At 40.3% G+C, this 20,385-nt stretch overlaps 1 protein-coding gene across 1 annotated transcript in view; it reads right to left on the bottom strand.

Moving 5' to 3' along the window:
- The window catches only part of FGFRL1 (fibroblast growth factor receptor like 1), a 752,908-nt gene that overhangs the window by 20,783 nt on the left and 711,740 nt on the right, over window positions 1-20,385 (bottom strand). The window contains exons 5-6 of the mRNA XM_044062327.1: window positions 12,454-12,738; window positions 11,022-11,375 (exon numbers count right to left, since the gene is read on the bottom strand). Of these exons, the coding sequence (XP_043918262.1) occupies window positions 11,022-11,375; window positions 12,454-12,738 (639 nt within the window). The remainder of the gene's footprint in view (window positions 1-11,021; window positions 11,376-12,453; window positions 12,739-20,385) is intronic.

The following is a 20,385-nucleotide window of genomic DNA, read 5'->3' on the forward strand; positions in this document are numbered from 1 at the left end:
TGACCACCAGGTTGTTTTTCCAGTGAGCTATCACAATATTGGTAAAGATAGGAGCACAAGCTTCCCGCATCACTACCCCACTCTTCTGTCTAAGCAACTCTGTCTCAAAAATAATATAGTTGTTCTCTAGTACACCCTCCATGAGTGACCTTAAGGCAAGTATTCCTGCATGTTCAAGCTCTGAGTTGATATATTAGTATTCATAAAACCACTGGAGTCCCTCCTCGTGGGGGATGACAGAAAAGAGATCGTAGATGTCAGTTGTTACAAACATTAGTTTATCAGTATATAAGTCACTTGAGACTTTGGAAAAGAAATCCCATCTGTCTTTATAAAGATATGATGCTTCACCATTATCTACCTGGTTTGGTAATCAATATATTTGGCCAGTAGAAAAGTCTTTGAGGCCTTCGTATTAATTATGTGGTGTAATGGGGTCATCTATGTTTTTATGAATCTAAGGAATGCTGAAGATGGTGGGGTTCTTGAGATGAGAAACTGTGAGAAAACTATGTTCAGATATTGTTATCTGATCATTCAGCAATAACTCTTCTAAAAACAAATCAGTTCTATGATAATCAATGTTCAATTCATTACTAACATCTTGTTGATATAGTCGTTGGTGCTCTTTATAACCAGGTCCCCACCTTTATTGGGTTTCATAAGCCTACTGTTCATAATGTCCTTCAACAAACCCCATTTAGTAGAACTTAGGTTAGATGAATTGTAATTCATAGGGTGAGACAACAACTCCTTGATATTATGTTCATACATTTTATTGATATTGACTACTGGGTACAGGGGGGGTTTGAACACACTTAATTTCCTACATGTGTGTGGTGCACTGGCAAAAAAGCTGTTGTTGTTTTTAAAATAAAACCCAAAGTTGAGTTTCCTTGCAAAAAGATTTAAAGTAATAAGAACATCGTCAACTCTGGTTCCCCATGGCACAAAGGTTTGACCTTTGAAAGCACTCAGTGTTTTGTGACTAAAGTGAAGTTTGCAAATCCTGACTTTTTTGTTATACTTATTACCATGATCGTGTGTGTGTATATGTATATACATATATATATATATATATATATATATATATATATATATATATATTATTTTATATATATACATATACATTATTTTATATATATATATATATATATATATATATATATATATATATATATATATACATATATATATATATATATATATATATATATATATATATATATATATATATATATATATGTGTATGTTGTGTGTGTGTGTGTGTGTGTGTGTGTGTATACACACACACACACACACACACACACACACACACACATATATACATATATATATATATATATATATATATATATATATATATATATATAGATAGACATGTTAACAGAAAGTAGTTCCTCTTCCTAATGTTTCATACTTTGTGTAAGATAAGTTGTTGGAGGAAGAATTTTACATTTAAAATGTAAATTATATGAGTATTTTATAATGTATACACACACCCACACACACACACACACACACACACACACACACACACACACACACACACAAGTGTGCCCACACATACACACATACAGACTAACATACTCGTACAAGTAAACATATCTGCACACCAACAGATGCAGAGACACAGAGGTGAGCAGCGTTGCCTAAACAATGTCGTACTGACCGGGTTTGTGTAATCTTAGTGGCAGTGATGAAACATCTGCTTTGAAATAACTATATATATATATATATATATATATATATGTGTGTTTATATTATAAACATTGTGAAAAATAGAAGTTTTACCTCATCTAATACTTTAATTTTGCATTGCCTTATTACGTTGCTATGTTTTTTTCCTTGTCACTGCCTTAGAATTGTTAAGGGCTCTGCTGAGAAGAAGCTGTCCTGCTTAATAAAGTGGAAAGAATAAATAAAATAGCAGCTTTCTGGCCCTATTCAAAAGCTAGACATACTCCAAGAGTCATAAGTGCATCTCTGATCATGATCACCAAATTGTATTTCAGTATTTTAGTCTGGTATTAGGGAATAATTGTGACTGTTACAAATGGGCATAATTGGTTTCACACTGCTCACTGATTGTTTCACGATTGCAGATTTAATGTATGTAACCAGCCTTGACAAAAATGTGCATAAATATGAAAACTCCCTAGGAGTACACATACAATGTTAGGACCTCTTTTAGTTATTAGAGTGAAACAAATCATTCATATGTGGTTGTCACCATTTTTTCCACACAATCTGTTTGGCAAGAAAATATGGCTATATATTAAAAAAGGAAATTAGGGAGGCTAAGCTCAAGAGCTGAGATGGTTTACATTTCCATGTGCTTATTGTACAAGGGCAAACAGCAATTATCCGAAAGGCAGTTTGCAAACGCTGAACAGAAAAAGGTTAGAATGTTCAATGAGCGAATGCACAGTGAGATTTGCTCATTGCACATTCGTCATTCTGGGGCGGAGTGCACTATAGTGGGGATCGGGAAAAGGTTCCCGTCCCCACTGTAGTGCGATCTTGGAGTTAGAATATTAAAGTAGGGGGTGTGGGGGTGCAGTGGGGCTTGCCCCCTGCTTTACTCTTTGTTTTTTTTTTTGTTCGACATTAATGTTCGAAAAACAGCAAATCTGCTTTTCGATTTGCTGTTTTTCGAACATTAAGGACTGTCAACATTTTCAGTTTCTAGTCACTCATATGAGCACTTGAACCACTGTGATTCGAGTTTATGAAGGTAAACAGCTGAGACACAATAAAGAAATGAGAGAGCATACTACCTAAGACTAATGCATAGTACAGATCTAATGCTAGACACATGTTTGGTTGTTTATACAATCAAGACAGGGTAGGGGTTGTAACAAAATAGGTTAATACATGTAATGTTGATGGAAGTAGTTTAATAGGGGAGATCAATGACTTTCGCATCATATTGTTGCTGCATTTTGATAAACTTGAGTTACTAAAGTGAGTGCAGATTATATGTTACTTCAGGGCATATTAAATTACATTATACAATAACCCCCCATTAATATTCCAAAACTTGCATGCTGATTGGCCAGCATACCCGTTGTAAATCCCACAATATACCAATGGAAAAAGTTCCAGTCGCCCGGACTTTTTTCCGCTGGAATAAAGTGCTCAAAAACATTTTTTGTTAACAAATAAAAAAAAAAAAGGAAGAAAAAATGGAGCAACAGAGACTTTCTTTTCTCCGTTGCTTCCATTTCAAAGCACTGATGTACTGGGTATGTGTGGGACGCAAGTCCCATATGCATGCTCATTACATCAAAACAAGGAAGCAGTGTACCACAACCAGCAGAAGAACAGTAATGCGCTGTTATATAAAGACATTATTGGCACAAAAATTACAGAACCGACTGATATTGCCAACATCCTGGCAGATAGGTTCAGTGCTAACTTTACCCCCCTCTCACCCCCTAAAGGGCCCATATCTATACAGGAAGAATGCAGAGTCCCTGTAATCACAACTACACAGGTAAAAGCAGCACTCTCTAAAGCCAAAAACACAGCATCCATTGGACTGGACAACATCCCAGGCTGCGTTTTACACGTACTTCAGAACGAACTGGCTCCCCACTTAAGCATCATGTTCAATCATAGCCTCATGTCAGACTTTGTTCCCACTGAATGGCACACAGCAACAGTTATCCCACTCCACAAAGGGGGAGCCACCACGTATCCTGGGAACTATCACCCTATTATCCTGACGAGCCTGGTCTGCAAGGCCATGGTTTTATCATCATGGAATTCATAAACAAAGATATTGGTAACCTCCAAACTCTGGACCCCACCCAGTTTGGGTTTGTGAGAGGCAGATCATGCCTCGTGAAGCTGGTTGACTTTTTTGAGGCAGTCACAAAAGCCGTAGATGAGGGTAAGGTGGTTCATACAGCCTATCTTGACCTCGCCAAGGCTTTCAACACCATCCCCCATTCTGGAATTATAGCTAAACTCACTAAACTAAGTATAAATCCCTATATCACAAGATATGTTGTCAATTGGCTCACTGACAGAACCCACACTGTAAAAGTTGCAGACTTCAAATCTGACTTCAAGCCATTGACAGGTGGAGTACCACAGGGTTCAATCCTGGGACCTCTCCTGTTTGGTATTTACTTCTCTGAAGTACAGGCTAACACAGAAGGCTTCTGGCTAACAAAGTTCGCAGACTGCAAACTAGGAGCTATAGTCGAGTCCCCAAATGATGTGGACAACATCCTACAGAAGGGCCTCACTAAGACAGATGACTGGTGTCATAGCCTTGGCCTCAAGTTCAATGCCAAAAAGTGTATTGTTATCCCCTTTGGTAAAAACTCAGTACCCATGAACTACCACATAGGCGGCAGTCTTCTTAACACCGAATGTGTTATTAGAGACCTTGGGACCCAGGTGGACAGTAGTCTCTCCATTGATAATCACATTGCCACAGTAGTCAGGAAATCCTTCTACAAGGCACACCTCATCATGAAAGGGTTCTCATCTAGGAAAAAAGAGGTCATTGTTCCCCTCTACTTGACACTCATTAGACCCATTATATAGTACAATGCCCCTTTTGGAATTTACCTCACAAGACATCTGCAGCAGCTGGAAAGGCCACTGAAGTACCTCACAAAAAGGATTACTGGCCTCAAACAGATGCCCTACACTGACCATCTCAAAAACTCCAGCTTTACTCTGTAGCATATCACCTACTCCAAGGTGATCTCTGTCTAACATATAAAGCTATGTCAAACCCAGAGCTGTTGGACATGCTACACCTAAAGAAATCCCAATCCTTCCGAGCTACACGCTCTAGGGACCTAAACCTTGTCACCACAATAAACAGGACATGCTGGTGGGATAGATTCCTGTCCACAGAGACCATAGCCGGCCTTAGGCATAGGCCAACTAGGTGGCCGCCTAGCGTGCCGGTCTAGTAGGGGTGCTTTTCCAGTATTTATTTGGTGTAGATAGACCAGGATGGGGGCACCAGGTGGTATAGTGGGGGGTGCTGTGGAGCCCTTGCCTAGGGCACCAGTTGACCTAAGGCTGCTCCTACCAGAGACTTCCCATACTCTGGAACAAGCTACCCATCTATGTCAAGCAAAGTTCCTCATTAACACTCTTCAAGAAAAATCTTGATGAGTGGATGGGAAATAGGAAATACACCCCGGGGATCACTTCTGTGGTTTTGCTCGATAGGGGCACAGAAAATTAACTTTCTTGGGTTGGCGTAAGCAAGGGAACTTTGTTGGCTATGCTTACTTAGGCCCTATGAACCTATAAGAAAAGTAAGTATTTTTTTTCTTAAATAATGTCATTGTATAATAGCAATTACCAATTCCGTGGTTGTGGTATATTGAAATTTACCCACGGTTGGCTTTATTTAATCACTCGGGCTTTGCCCTCGTGATTAAACCACACCAACCATGGGTAAATCTTCAATATACCACACCATGTTATCGGTTATTGCTTAAATATGACATATCTCTCCCAACTTAATTCTTATACAGGTGATGTTTGTGATATCCTTAATATTAACTGTGTTTATCACAAATCCGTTTGTGTCAAATACAAGTATACTTCATACTGTCATGTCATTATAGTCATTATACCATTAAAAATTTAGTGAGCTATATGAATGATTGACCTAATAAAATATTACTATAAAACAATAACTATATCTTACAAACTTGAGTCTGAATCCCACAGTATCCATTTTACCATCTTTGGGCCTTTGAAAAGTCATGCAATCATATTACAGCACATGACTTACCCTTGAAAACAGGTGATTCACTAAACAGACAGACAGATGGATAAACTATTATTACTTTATGAGTAACACCCTTAAGGTGAATCAGCTTTGTGAGGCTTACCTATTTAACAAGGGCTAGCTAGACAGACAGGCAGATGGATAAACAAGCATCACTTTGCCAGTAATGTACTCATTTCTCTTCTCTGTTTTGTAATGAGTAAGTATGTATCCTTTGTGCTCTGCAGAATAAATGGACATCATAGGACATGCTACCTATGTACCTTCAGAGACAAATGCTATGAGAACCTTCACCAGCATGAATGCACCTTCTTGTTACCATTAGCAGGATTATTGATACTGATGTAGTTAAAAATTTATTATTCACACTCAGAAATCAGTACAACTCTATTCACATCTGTCATGTGGTCAACAGACAAAGATTTATTTCTTGTCTTTCTTACATGACCTAATCAGAAAGACTATTACCTGTCTCATAGGTTCATAGGTTCATAGGTTTATACTAGGCTATCTGCCCTAAGGCATTTATAAGCCTAGCCCAGAGTTTTTGTGGCTTACGCCACCCCTTATGTTAAAAAATACTGTGCCCATTAGTTTGTTATGCCTCTGTCCAGCAGTGACACAGAAATGATTCCCGGGGTAAACCTACGATCTCCCATCCACCGGTCAAGATTTCCCTTGAACAGAGCCAGCGAGGTGCTCTGCCTCACATGGACCGGGATTTTATTCCACAACATAGGGAGTCTCTGGGTGACAAATATATCCCTCCAGCATGTCCTATTTATATCTGTGCTAAGGTTTAAGTCGCTTGCTCTAGTGGATCTGGTAGATTTGGATTTTTTGAGGTGGAGCATGTCCATTAATTCCGGGTTGGACATGGCCTTGTATGTCAGGCACAGGTCACCTCTGAGCAGACGGTATGCGACTGAATAGAGCTGGAGTTTTTTCAGTCTGGCAGCATATGACAGATTTTGGAGTCCCTTTATCCTTTTGGTGAGGAACTTTTGGGGTCTCTCCAATTGCTGCAGGTGTTGGGTGAGATACATCCCGAATGGGGCATTGTACTCTATCATTGGTCTGATAAGTGAAGAGTACAGGGGAACAATGACCTCACTTGATCTGGATGTGAATCCCTTCATGATCAGGTGGGCAATGTAGAAGGTCTTTCTAACCACTTTAGCAATGTGAGTGTCAAAAGAAAGGCCACTGTCAACCTGGGTCCCCAGGTCCCTGATAACCTCTTCTGTGCTTAGTGGATTGCCACCTATACGGTAGCTTGGGGTTACCTTGTTTTTCCCGAAGGGTATGACTATACATTTTTTGGCATTTAACTTCAGGCCATGTCTCTGGCACCAGCTATCAGTTTCCGTGAGACCCCTCTGAAGGATATCTGTGTCCGATGTACTTTCCACTATGGCTCCCAGTTTGCAGTCATCTGCAAACTTTGTCAGCCATCGTCCTCCTATGTTAGCCTGTACTTCTGAGAAGTAGATGCCGAACAACAGGGGGCCAAGGACTGAGCCCTGTGGGACACCACTTGTGACCGGCTTGGAGTCTGACATGGCGCCAGCTACTCTAACCCTGTGGGTTCTGTCCTTTAGCCAGTTTGCAACCCATCTTGTGACATATGGGTTTACATTTAAGCTGGTAAGTTTCTCTATAATACCCGAGTGGGGTATTGTGTCGAAAGCTTTTGCAAGGTCAAGGTAGGCTGTATGGACTGCCTTTCCCTCATCAATGGCCTTGTTGACTGTTTCGAAGAAGTCGACCAAGTTCAAAAGGCATGATCTGCCCTTGACAAAGCCAAACTGGGTCGGGTCCAATGTCTGCAAGTCCCCTATGTCTTTGTTTATGAGCTCCATTATGATCCTCTCCATAGCTTTGTAGACCAGGCTTGTTAAGCTTATGGGGCGGTAATTACCAGGGTCCGTAGAGGCACCGCCTTTGTGGAGTGGGACCACAGTTGCCGTACGCCACTCCTTGGGCACGTATCCTGTGGTAAGGCTAAGATTAAACAGCTGCCTTATGTGCGGGTTTAGTTCCTCATTGAGTTCGTGTAGCACACAGCCGGGGACACCATCTGGTCCCATTGATGCTGTGTTTTTAGCTTTAGAGAGAGCAGCTTTCACCTGCGCATTGGGGATGTCTGGGAGGCTGCACTCCGCTGGGATAGTTATCTCTCCTTTTGGGGGGGGGGGTGAAGTTTGCACTGAACCTATCTGCCAGTATGTTGGCAATGTCTGTGGGTTCAGTGATTTTTGTATCATTTTGGACTAATTCTGAGCATATCTGGGAGTTTCCACCCAGGTTTCTAACATAGCTGAAGAAGGCCTTATGATTGTCTTTTGAATCTATGGCAATTTTTCTCTCAAAGTTGGCCTTGGATGATTTTATGAGTGCTCGTATTTTTTTACTAATAATGATCAAAGGTGTCTTCTCTTTTATGGATTTTGCTCTATCATGTAACAGCTTTCTCCTCTTATTGTAAAGATTGTTTATGGCTGGGGTCCACCAGACTGGACGTTTGCCCTTGGTGGAAAGAGTCTTGGTTTTATTAGGGATTGCCTGATCCATGTAGTCCTGGAGGTGTTCGTAGAAGGCATTTGTAAGGGCTTCTGCAGCTTGGGTTGTGGTTTCCACTGGCTCGGGGGCCTTGAAGGATACCACACCAGTCTTGAGTAGTCTGAAGTTTGCTTTAGAGAAGTTCTTCACTGTGGTCTCTTCTGTTTGTGGTGCGGGGGGGCTGTGGATATCCAGTGAGATTAGTTTATGATCTGATCTCACCAATGAGGGATATACTTCCGTGTGGAGCATTTTGTCCCCATGTTTGTGATGATGAGATCTAGTATATTTTCTCCTCTTGTGGGAACGGTGACTAGTTGTTCCATGGCATTTGAATTTATGAACTTCAGGAACCTTTGGGCTAGAAAGTTTGGGCTTGAGTAATGTTCCCAGTCTATATTCGGGTAGTTGAAGTCACCCAATATAATGGTGTTTGGAGATACATTTATACCCTCCAGTGTCTTCAGGAAGGCTGTGTGGGGTTCCTGAGTTTGAGAGGGTGGCCTGTAGCATGCTACAAATTGTAGAGCAGTTTTGCCTATGGTTAATTGCACCTGGATGGTTTCCGATGCTTCGTGCGTTGCCACCAACCTGGAGGTGTGAGTATCCTTGATGAATATGGATACACCCCCTCCTTTTGTGGTGTGGTCCGGGTTTTGGGGCCGGAACGCTTCACTCCTCTACTGCTCCAAATCATGGCCATTGCTTACATGCTCCAACTACAAAAACATCACATTTTCATACCTCAGCAAGTACCTGACCTAACTTTCTTCTTCAAAGCCTATACCTATCTAGTCTCCTGGCTTTAATTCCCTTGTGTTTTAAGGTCATGTCCATCTCTTTACACTCATACAGTAACATCATTCAGGAATCTGAACGGATTTAAAACCCTGCTATAACAGTCCCTTTTGTAAAGAGGATTAGGTAACTACTATGCAAGACATTTACACACATTACAGCATGACACATTTAGTTAATATTTCGATTAGCTGAAGCTTTTTTTAATATGGTTATTTATTTTATTGTAGTGCATGGAGCAAGCTGATTACTCTCCAATGTTTGCAAAAAGACAAATCAGTTAAGTACTAGAATGGCAAGAGACCCAACTTTAACAAATGTTACGCACACCCTGCTAAAGTTGTTAAGGTCAAGTCCCACAATAGGAAGTGAAATCTACCAGTACAAATTACAATGTCAGAATAAAAGATTTGTTTCTGCCTGTTGTTCATCAATAACATGTCTTTGACTTCCTGTTCTAAACTTAGTATGTGATTAACATTCTATGTTTAGAACAGGAAGTCAGGGACATGTTATCGATGGACGTGTTCACCTGAGTTACTGAAGGATATCAAGTCTGAAAATTAAATGCATGCCATTATTTAATGTTTTCAGTACTCAGTAATTTGTCAAAAACCCACAAACTTTATGAGGTACACACCTTACATTTGAAGCAAAAATCTGGACATTCATTTTTTTTTTTTTTTTACTGTACCTTGTAGTACATGGAGCAGATAAAGCTCCATGCATTACAAATAATTATGATTGGTTAGCTAATGCTAAGCTAATATTATATATTCTCAACATTGACGCCAAGATTCACCTCCCGAGCTTCGATCTTGAGATGAATTCCTTGGCATCGATGTCTTGAACATATAACATGGCAAACATTGGCGAACTGCTCATAGTCCTCTATATTATGTCTGCTGCTCTACAACCATTCTGTTCTAGGCTCTACACCACCTTGTCAGAAAAGACTGCAAACAATACTGCTTAATGACTTATTTGTGAGCCATAGGAACTAGTTCCTTGCTTTATGAAAGGATGTGAGAACAGCTTAATAGTATTCTAAATAAAAAATCAATTACTTTTTTACAATACAGTCTGGTCACATGCAAAGGTAAAACAGATACGAAAGGAACTTAAGCCTTGACAGGTGGTAAGAGGAATTTTAGGTGTCTACAGGAATAATATCCTTGTATTTTACAAAGCAGTTTTATCATATTATAAAGTTATTTTTTGTACCTGGAGAGTGTGATGACTTTAAAACCTGAAATAATTTATTAATGAAGCCAGTTCCAGTGGCATGAGAAAAAACTTCAAAAATGTACAGTATTTCAGTTACTTAAAATTTCCCACTGGGTTAGTTTAGAGATGCAAGGGCCTTTGAAAGCTTGGCTCATGCCTGCATCTGTCACAGACAGACTGCAGTAAGACAGAAAAAAAAACAAGTTAAACATTACAAGATGTCAGGAGTATATATATAAATATATATATATATATATATATATATATATATATATATATATATATATATATAGATATATATAGATACAGATATAGATATAGCTGTAGATATAGATATAGGCTTCTACCACAATAGATAACCTTGATAAAGGGTAAGTAACCTAGGCTTCCATAGTTTTCACACTACCAATAGAAGATACTTGCACAGCATTCTGATATGCACACAGTTTTACTATAAAATGTAGGTATTTTTTCACCTAGAATGAAAAGAAAACTTTTTACAGACTCAATTTGTAGACTGCTTACTAGATGAGGTTTATCAGGCAGATTAAATCATAAGAGTACATACATAAACAGAGGAATGTTCAATGTTCATAGTTATCAGGTGAAAAATGCATGTTGATGCTAAAGCAAAGATGTGCTTTAAAAGTTGGTGTACCTGGTAAGACAGTGAGGAATGCGCTTCTGAAGCTGTACCCCATGGTGTTTGCTCCTAAACAGATATACATCCCCGCATCTTCTTCTTTAGCCCTGGTGATCATCAGTTTGTTCAAGTAAGATCCGTCTGGCCGAGACCACACTTCTCCTGTCGGTAAAACAACAAATTTCTGTCCTCCGACATCGATTGTAGAGTTGTACTTGTTTTCTGTGCCATAGTCTACTCTCTTCAACCACTGAATCACTGGTTTGACGTCACTGCGAACTCTGCACTGAAATGATGTTGTGCCCCCGTAGTCTACTGTGGTATTCACTGGGTGGGTCCCTGTCAAAACTGGCTTGGATCGTGTTCTCTCTTAAAGAAAGAAAGAAAGAAATGTCAATTAAAATACCATCACTAAGTCCTTTGTTCTGTGTGAAACATTTTTTTTATTGACACAGAGATGAAAGTAAAGATCATCTTAATACTATGCCAGTAAATTCATACCTCAGGACCCTTCCCCAAATTATAAACTGTATAAAGCTCCAATAAAGGACACATCTAAATTAGGAGTGGCAGTATGCTTACTGGCAATAACAGCATCAAACAGAGAGATGCCAGCTGCAACGCTTTTCCAATTCCTTATATAGACATGATTTGTGGCTCTCGTAGTGGCCTATTTTGGGTCCTAGGACTGGGCAAGGGCTGTAGCCAGACCCCGTAATCACTGGAGGTCAAACTCCTGATCAGCGGCAGCTGGTAGAGACAAATGCCAAAGGCTATCAGTTGCAAAGAAGTTTTTAATACTGGAAACTGGCAATAGCAGAGAATGGAAAATGCTGTGGGTATAGTCATAGTGACATCAGCATAGAAAAGCACTTTCAAGATCACAAAGTTAAAACCTGAACAGCATCACAGTACAGTTAAACGCTGATAATGGAAAATGATCAAACCATTCTTTCTCTGTGCACTTTCTGAACATTTCTCATGAGCAGAAACTAGTGGGTTTGACCTGTACCTACAGCCAGACCAAACACTGTAAAATGTCATCCATACTTGTTGAAATATCCCAACTGTTCCCTGTTATCCTACAAAAAGCAAACAGGAGGTCACACACATTTTCTTAAACAAGAGGACAATATATAAAACCTAGAACATAGAATGATGTTTTGATTTTAGTGACATTTGCTTCTGATGGTACAAAAATGCCATATATGACAAGGATGAGGTTTGATTAATTTTGTCTCTGTATGCTCATGTTTTTTGTGGCAACTTGTGTTTCTGGTTGTGTCCAAACATCTGTGACTTCATCTGTAACAGATGTCTGACAGGTTTTCTTGAACTAGGCACAAGTCTGCTACATGTGTTTCCAATTGATATTAAAAAATGGATACAGACATCTTTGACTTCAGAGTTAACTACAGGGTCTCAGAAAAGCAAGGACAGTGCTTACCAATTACTTCAACTTTATAAGTTGCATTGATTTCTCCAGCTTTATTAAAAATGCGACATGTGTACTTCCCACTATCCTCTGGTTTAAGATTTCTGAGGTTTAGAGTCCATTTCTTCTTTTTGTTTTCTCCTATTTCTTGAGGGGTGAGTGGTTTGCTGTCCTTCAACCAGACAACCTCTGGTCTTGGGTTTCCACTAGCAGCACATTTTAGGCGGACAGAACTTCCAACAGGTCTTGCTATCACACGGCGCCTCATTTTAGCAGGCTGGGTAAACCTTGGTCGTGCTATAAACAAGGAATGAGAGTAGTACTGGCATTAAGAACAAATATAACAGCATAATTTTTTTGTATTTTTTTGCAAATCATGTATATGCATTAATTTTTCTTTTAAAATGCAATGTTATTATCAGGTCAAACTACTGTTAAGTAAAAATTTTCTGAATGTTTAACAACATTTTACCTTCTGCAGGCTACATAAGAGATTGCATTACTGCTTTCCTTCAAGTCACAGTAATGCTTTTAAAGATATGTAATGAAACAATACAGCATGAAATCAATCAGGTCCTCTCCTGTTGCATAAGCAGACCCTTAAAATATATTTTACTAACTCATAAATCTAGTATGCCTTTAGCCTGGCCTGCTTTTAACAATATTATTCATTGCTATCAATACAATATAACTGTTACAAACCACTAACATCAGACTGACAAGCCCTCTATTCAAATTGTGTAAAAAATCTGGAATTGTATACCAATAACTCTTAGGAACACACCCAACCAAGATAAATTAAAATCTTAATAAAAATACTCCTAACCAAGTCCTGGCTCTGCTCATCTGGAAACTCACACTACAATTTAACCTAGCAAATCACTTGCTAATCAAAAATAGCTCAATCATAGTAGCACAGCACATTGTAATCAACCACAGCTCAATCATACTAGTACAGCATACTCTAATAGACCATAGCTCAGTCATACTAGCACAACATTCTCTAATCAACCACAGCTCAATCATAGTAGCACAGCATACACTAGTCAACCACAGCTCAATCACACTAGCACTGTGGACTCTAATTAACCACAGCTCAATCATACTAGGACAGCATACGCTAATCGACCACAGCTCAGTCATACTAGCACAGCATACACTAATCAACTGCAGCTCAGTTATACTAGCACAACATACACTAATCAATAACAGCTCAATCACACAAGCACATCATACTCTAATTGACCATATCTCAAGCATATTAGCACAGTATAATCAACCACAGCTCAATCACACAAGTGCAGCATATGCTAATTGACTGTAACTCAATCACACTAGCACATCGCATGCTAGTCGACACAGGTCAATCATACTAGCACAGCATACTGTAAACAACCACAACTCAATCACAGAAGCACAGCATATTGTGACTGACCTAAGCTCAGTCATAACAGCAGAGCATATTATAATCAACTACAGCTCAATCATAATAGCACTCAATCACACTAGCACATCACATGCTAATCGACCACAGCTCAATCATACTAGCACAGTATACTGTAAACAACCACAGCTCAATCACACAAGTGCAGCATATTGTAACTGACCAAAGCTCAGTCATACTTGCACAGCATACGCTAATCAACCACAGATCAATCACACAAGCACAGCTCAATCATACTAGCATAGCATACACTAACTGACCACTGCTCAGCCATACTATCACAGTATACTTTAATCTACCACAGCTCAATACTTTAATCAACCACAGCTCAACCATACTAGAATAGCATGCTCTAATCAACCACAGCTCAATCATACTAGCATAGCATACTCTAATCAACCACAGCTCAGACGTACTAGCAAAACATATGCTAATCAACCACAGCTCAGTCATACTAGCATAGCATACGCTAATCAACCACAGCTTAATCACAAAACACAACATACTATAACCTTTCGGCTTTTCCCGGTTAGGGGTTGCCACAGTGGAACTCCGGTCTGCTAATGATTGGCAGTAGATTTTTACGTGCCGAGTTGCCAGCCCTGACGCACAACCTTCAACGAAGGCATGCCTACTCACGCATGTCTCCACACAGAAGATGCTCTGGCTGAGAATCGAACAGGACAACATCTTACTGTGAGGTGGCAACGCTACCGCAGCACCACCACCGCAGGTCTCACTGGCAGACTGTGGAGAAGGAAAAATGGAAGGCAAATTAATAGGCTGATTTAAAGGACAACTCATTGACCACATTGGGCATAAAAGAAGGATTATTATGAAGAGACACCCTGTCCCTGTGGGAAAACAAGAAAGGAGGAACAACCATGACAGTCTGAAGTTCAGTAACCCTCTTGGCCAAAGTGAAAGTCAAAAGAAGAAGAGTCTTCCAAATACAATGTTGTAAGGAAGCTGAAGTAGCATGCTCAAAAAACAGCCTGAGTCAATTTTTCAAGAAAAAAAATTAAGATCCCAAGAAGGTGGAACAGGCTTCCTGGGAGGGCTGACATGAAGAACACCTTTGAGAAACTGTTTGACCTCAAATATAGAGTCTAGAGGATGATTTAAGGTCAGACAAGCAGAAATTACCGATAGGTGAGCTTTAACTGAAAAATATGACAACCCAGCATGGAGCAGATCACACAAATAAGACAGGACCAGAGGAATGGCAAGAGAGGCAACAGACAGAAAATCTCTTCTATTTAGACAAATATGATTTCCTTATAGTGGGCTTCTTGGCCTCCTGCGCATTGTCAGGAAAAAAGTGCCTAAGAGGGATCAAAGCCCTACTACCCACAGTGTCTGTTAAGGAGTGGACAAGTAAGAATAGATAAGAGACCTGTCTTGTGTGGGAAGGTCCACCCAATGAGGCAACTTGTGGTGATTTCTCCTGACAAAGTGAGAAAGAAGGGGGAACCAATACTGTCTGGGCCAAAAGTGAGTCAGCAACAAGCCTGATCTTGTGCAAGACTCTCAGAAGCAGGAGAAGGGGAGGGAATGTGTACAGAAACATCACCTTCCAAGGAAAAGACAGGGCAGACACTTTCCAAGCTAGAGGACTTGGGATTCTGGAACAGAAAATAGGAAGTTGTCTGTTCAGAGGGGAGACAAAATGATCTACCTGAGGAGTGCCTCACCAATGGAGAGTGTCAAGGAACACACCTCTGCAAAATATCCATTTGTGAGCTTGTGTGCTAGACCTGCTCAAAGAGTTTGCCACTAGATTGTGCTCTGACAGAATGTAAACAGCATGAAGAGTCACTCACTTGATACTGGACAGCTAGATCCCAGACATGAAGAGCTAGTCTGCAAAGGAGGTAGGACATTGTATTCCCTTGCTTGTTGACATACTTCAAAACTGCAGTATTATCTGTGAAAACTTTGAGGGGCTCAAGATGAAAAGGGGTATGAATGGCCTGAAGAGCTAGAAGCAGAGCCCTCATCTCATTGATGCTGATGTGATCTGACCTCTAATGATGGCCAGGGACCCTGAACTTTGAGAGAACTGAACGAAGCTCCCCATCCCCTGGCTGAGGCATCTGTTATGAGCCCTTGGGTAGAGACTAGAGACTGGAAAGGAAGTCCCAGGTTGAGGGAAAGCTGAAAAATCCATCACTGAAGCTCAAGCTCGAGACAGGGAAGGAATGGAACTAAGAAGTCCAGGGGGTGACAATGTTGAAGCCACACTGACCTGGGGTACCACTGAAGCTTTTTCATATGTAGCCTGACCAGAGACCACAAAGGAATGGTGGAATCCAAAAATATGAGGACCCTGAGAAATTCCACAGCCATGACTGAATCTGGAGGAAGAAGAGATACAGACTTAGGAGAAGGCAGAAATGCCAGCATGGGGATGGTCTGTATCCTGCAATCAACGAAAATATTACCCTGAGAAGGAGTCAAGACTGATTTCTGAAAGTTTATGTTGAACCCCAGACTCTGTGGCAGGGAAACAGTAAACTGGAGATCCTGAAGTAGAGCTTGAACGAACAGATCGTCCAGATAAGGAAAGATCTGAACCCCTCTCATCCTGTAAAAAGCAGTGACAGGTGCAAGGCATTTGGTGAATACCCTTGGGGCAGTAGAGTGGCCAAATGGCAAAGCAGAGAACTAACAATGCAAGGAAGAAACACAGAAATATAAACATTTCCTGAAAAGGGGATGGAAGGGGATATGAAGATAGGCATTGTTGAGATCCAGAGAGACCAGGAAGGCCTGGGGAAGAAGAAAAAGAAGAAACAGGGTTAGAAGAGAGAACATCCAAAAGGATAGGAGCTTGAGAAAGGTGCTGAGCTGAAAATGGTCCAGAATTGGTCTCCTGGTGCCCTCCGTTCTGGAAACCAAAATCATTCTGAAATAAAAACCCCTCCCTTCCTGAGCAGAGAGCACAGATTAAATGGTGATCTGCTTCAAGAGAGAATAAAGTACCTCTGGGAAGAGAGGAAGCTGTTCTTGAGGTGTATGAGGGATGCCCAGAAAGGGAGGAAGAGATTTCCATGAAATAGCCCTGGTGGATAATGGACAGAACCCAAGAATCTGTTGTGATCCTTAACCAATTTGGAAGGGGCAGGGAAAGATGAAGGGACAAGGGAACCGGGTTGAGGAAAAAGGGAAGCAAATTGTCAGATAGACCTTGGCTTGTTCTGAAAAGGAGGTTTCTGGGAAATAGGAGTCTGTGAAGATTTAACAAGAGTGACACATGTAAAACTCTTTTTACTCTTGGGTGGAGGGCGAGACTATCTGCAAACAAAAGCAGATTTGGAAGGGCAATTCCTCTAAAATTTTGGAATAGAAAAAACAAAATATGTTTCAACTCCGGCATGGGTTGGCCCTTGTCCTGGAGGGATTTAAAAAAGTTCAGCAGCAGTACCAAAATAATTTTACTATTAAAAGCAGTATTGAGTAATTTGGCTTTAATGTCATCAGGTAAAGCCTGAAGACAAAGCCAAGAATGACTCCTCATAACAGAAGAAGAAGCATCATCTGCATTATAACTGCATTTAATAGAGTGGCGGGCAACTTAAGAGACAGAACCAAACAAGGAAAGGGCCAAAGCCTCAGAATCAGGAAGGTCAGAAATCACCTGAGAAACTTGAGAGAGGATGGTTAAAGGGCATTTATACAAAAATGTACAATCATCAGGTACCTTTTAAAATCTGTCAGGCTTCTTAGCAGCAATGGATCCAGGAGGGCAGCCAGAACTGGAGGAACAGCAGAAGGCTTCGGAGACTCTATCTGCAGAAGATGATACTACCTCATCTTCATATCAGAAACCTGAGAAGAATTCCACTTACAGAACTCCATCATACAGGAAATAGTGTCCCCAAAGGAGAGTTCTTCTACAGGGGAAACTGGAGTAATAGAATCCTCTTCCTCTGAACCATAGTCCAAGGGGGAAGGGATCTCAGAAGAGTAGGCTAAAGACTATTCCCTCGAATCTTGATCCTCATCAGAGGAATCCTGCTCCCTAGACCTTTTAAGAGGAGTGGAAGACAAAGGTAGGGGCAAGCACAGAGACCCTTTGAGGAGGCTTTAAAGCCATTCAAGCTTTAAACAACCCCTGAGTAAAATCCTGCCATTCTCACCGGGGATCTTTAATAACTGCAGGGTAAATATATTTGGTTTTCTGTTTATTTTTCTGTGGGATGTCTGCATGAAAAACCCTGGAAGGGTCGGACTCTTGACACTCAAGATGCATAGTAGGGATCTCTTCCCTCATGAAGATCTGTGGAATCCCCCTCAGTCCCTCAGATATAATCAGCTGAGGTTCCCCCTCAACATCTGGAGCAGGTGTTTGGAAAGCTTCCCAGGACGTGCGAGAACTTGGGTCCATGCTAGTCTCAGACAGGGTCAAGGCAGAGGAATCCAAGGCAATGACCAGATGATCCTCCAGGCTTTCACTAGCCTCAAGAGAGATGTCTGGGAAGGCTGGACAGCAGCCACACGTTGGCCTTTTTCTTGGCTGGCGGCTGATGCTCAGGACAGTAAGACTCTGCCATGGCACCCTAAGCCAACAGCTTAAGACATTCATTTTCAATGTAAACACATAAAGAGGAGAGGAGGCTATGTAGGGTTTTGGGGACAAATGTTTGGCAGAGATAATACTGCGTATGGTTGTGGGAAGCACCTAGACAGAAAAGACACTTGTCATGATGATCTTTATAGGGAAACTGCCTCCCATACTGACATTTCCCTTTCTGGATAACATGAAACCAATAACACTAAAAATAAAAGAGAGAGCCAGTGAGGCAGTTGTCTGAAAATTGGTCAGTAATCAGCACAGAAGACAGGCACTCAAACTGACATTGAATGATGGCATCCAGACTTGCAGCAATAAGTTCTGAGGTGTGTGCATCCATATGTCATCTTTCTGCCCTACTCCTTGTGTGGGGAGCATATGCGTGACATACGACACCTGTAAATACTGATCAGACATTGGGTTATCCTTGGCAGGAGATCCCTCTTGTAAGGAATACTGCAACAGTGATATAGAAGGACATCATTTTTTACCATCTATGTTTGCATTTGATGTAATTTGTATTCCATAGCTCTGATTTTCTATATAGCAATTGTTAATATAAAACTCTCCTTCTTAAATTGCACTGGAGCTTCTCTCACCACTGCCTAGTTTGATTTTCCTCCTAAACAATCAATCAATCAATCAATCAATCAATCAATCAATCAATCACTAATCCTTTGCTAGGACACACTGACACCAGATGTATTTATTGTGATTCAAACCCAGTACTGAGTTAGATTTTTTAACATTAACACATATAAATACGTACTCAGAATGGATTTTGTTTCTATGAATTTGCAGTTTTTAATGTTTTTATTTACCGGTATTACTCATTTTACTGACTATGCTTTTTTTAAGTGTTTTTGTAATATATGGGAAATGCAATGCTCTGAATATTTTGCCAAAGTACTAATGCCATAGTCAGTATATTCTACATACATTGGAAGTGTATTTTTTAAATGACAATGTAATGATAACATTTATTCTCAATACTGCACATTAAAACACCTTAGAAAATATCACAACATTCTTAAGCACAGGGTCCCCAAGCCATGTTGCAAAGATAAATATACTGAAATTATGCCAGAAAAAGTTGCTTTCAGGGATTTGTTGTAATATTAACTGTCAATTAGGAAAGAGAGAAAACCAACATTAAACAGTGCACATTTTACTGACACTGAAGCTACAAAAGCCACCTGAAATTCTGTACAGTTCGGGCACCTCTTTGATAAAGCACCTCTCAGTCATACGGTATTAGTCAAAAATACCAATTTCATCGGCTGTCACTTGCGGTTAGTTGCAAAATACCGGCTGACCCTTTAGTTCACAAATTCCTTCCTTAATGCCAAAAAGGGATGGTCATGGATTGGAAAGAACCACAAGAAGCAGAGATGGTCTAAGTTCATAGGTCAAAAGACCACTGGGTTAAGAGGCTGACTGAGGGGTGCTTTTTAACCTGAGTGAGATGTAGATTTTCTGTTTATATATAATGCATGTAAGTATGTCATTCAGGACATCATTTTATCAAAGATAGACTTGGGCCTTTTTACCTTTTTTGTGGTTATTGTTGAAAAGAGGAGAACACCTAGTAGTAGCCAACACTGCCAAATGCATTTCCTTCACTGAATTACAAGCCAGCTTCACTGTTGCACACAATGAACTATAGATACACTCTGCACTGCACACTTTACTGCCCATGCTGTCTGGATGTAGCAACTGCTTGTTTGGGTGTTGTAAAAGTTTCATCTTCTAAGCCCTTGCATACATCATCAAGGGTACCAGAACTTACTTATTCCTTGAAAAAAAAATAAGACTTAATTTCTGTCTTTAGTCGTGGTGTTTGTTCAGGTCATCATTTTCATTGGAAGAAAATAAGTCTTAATTTCTTTCCTTAGGTGTGATGTTTGTTCAGGCCATCATTGGT

The sequence above is a fragment of the Protopterus annectens genome, chromosome 2.part1 (assembly GCF_019279795.1).
Source record: "Protopterus annectens isolate FY-2018-M chromosome 2.part1, PAN1.0, whole genome shotgun sequence".
In the NCBI taxonomy this organism is placed as follows: Eukaryota; Metazoa; Chordata; order Ceratodontiformes; family Protopteridae; genus Protopterus; species Protopterus annectens.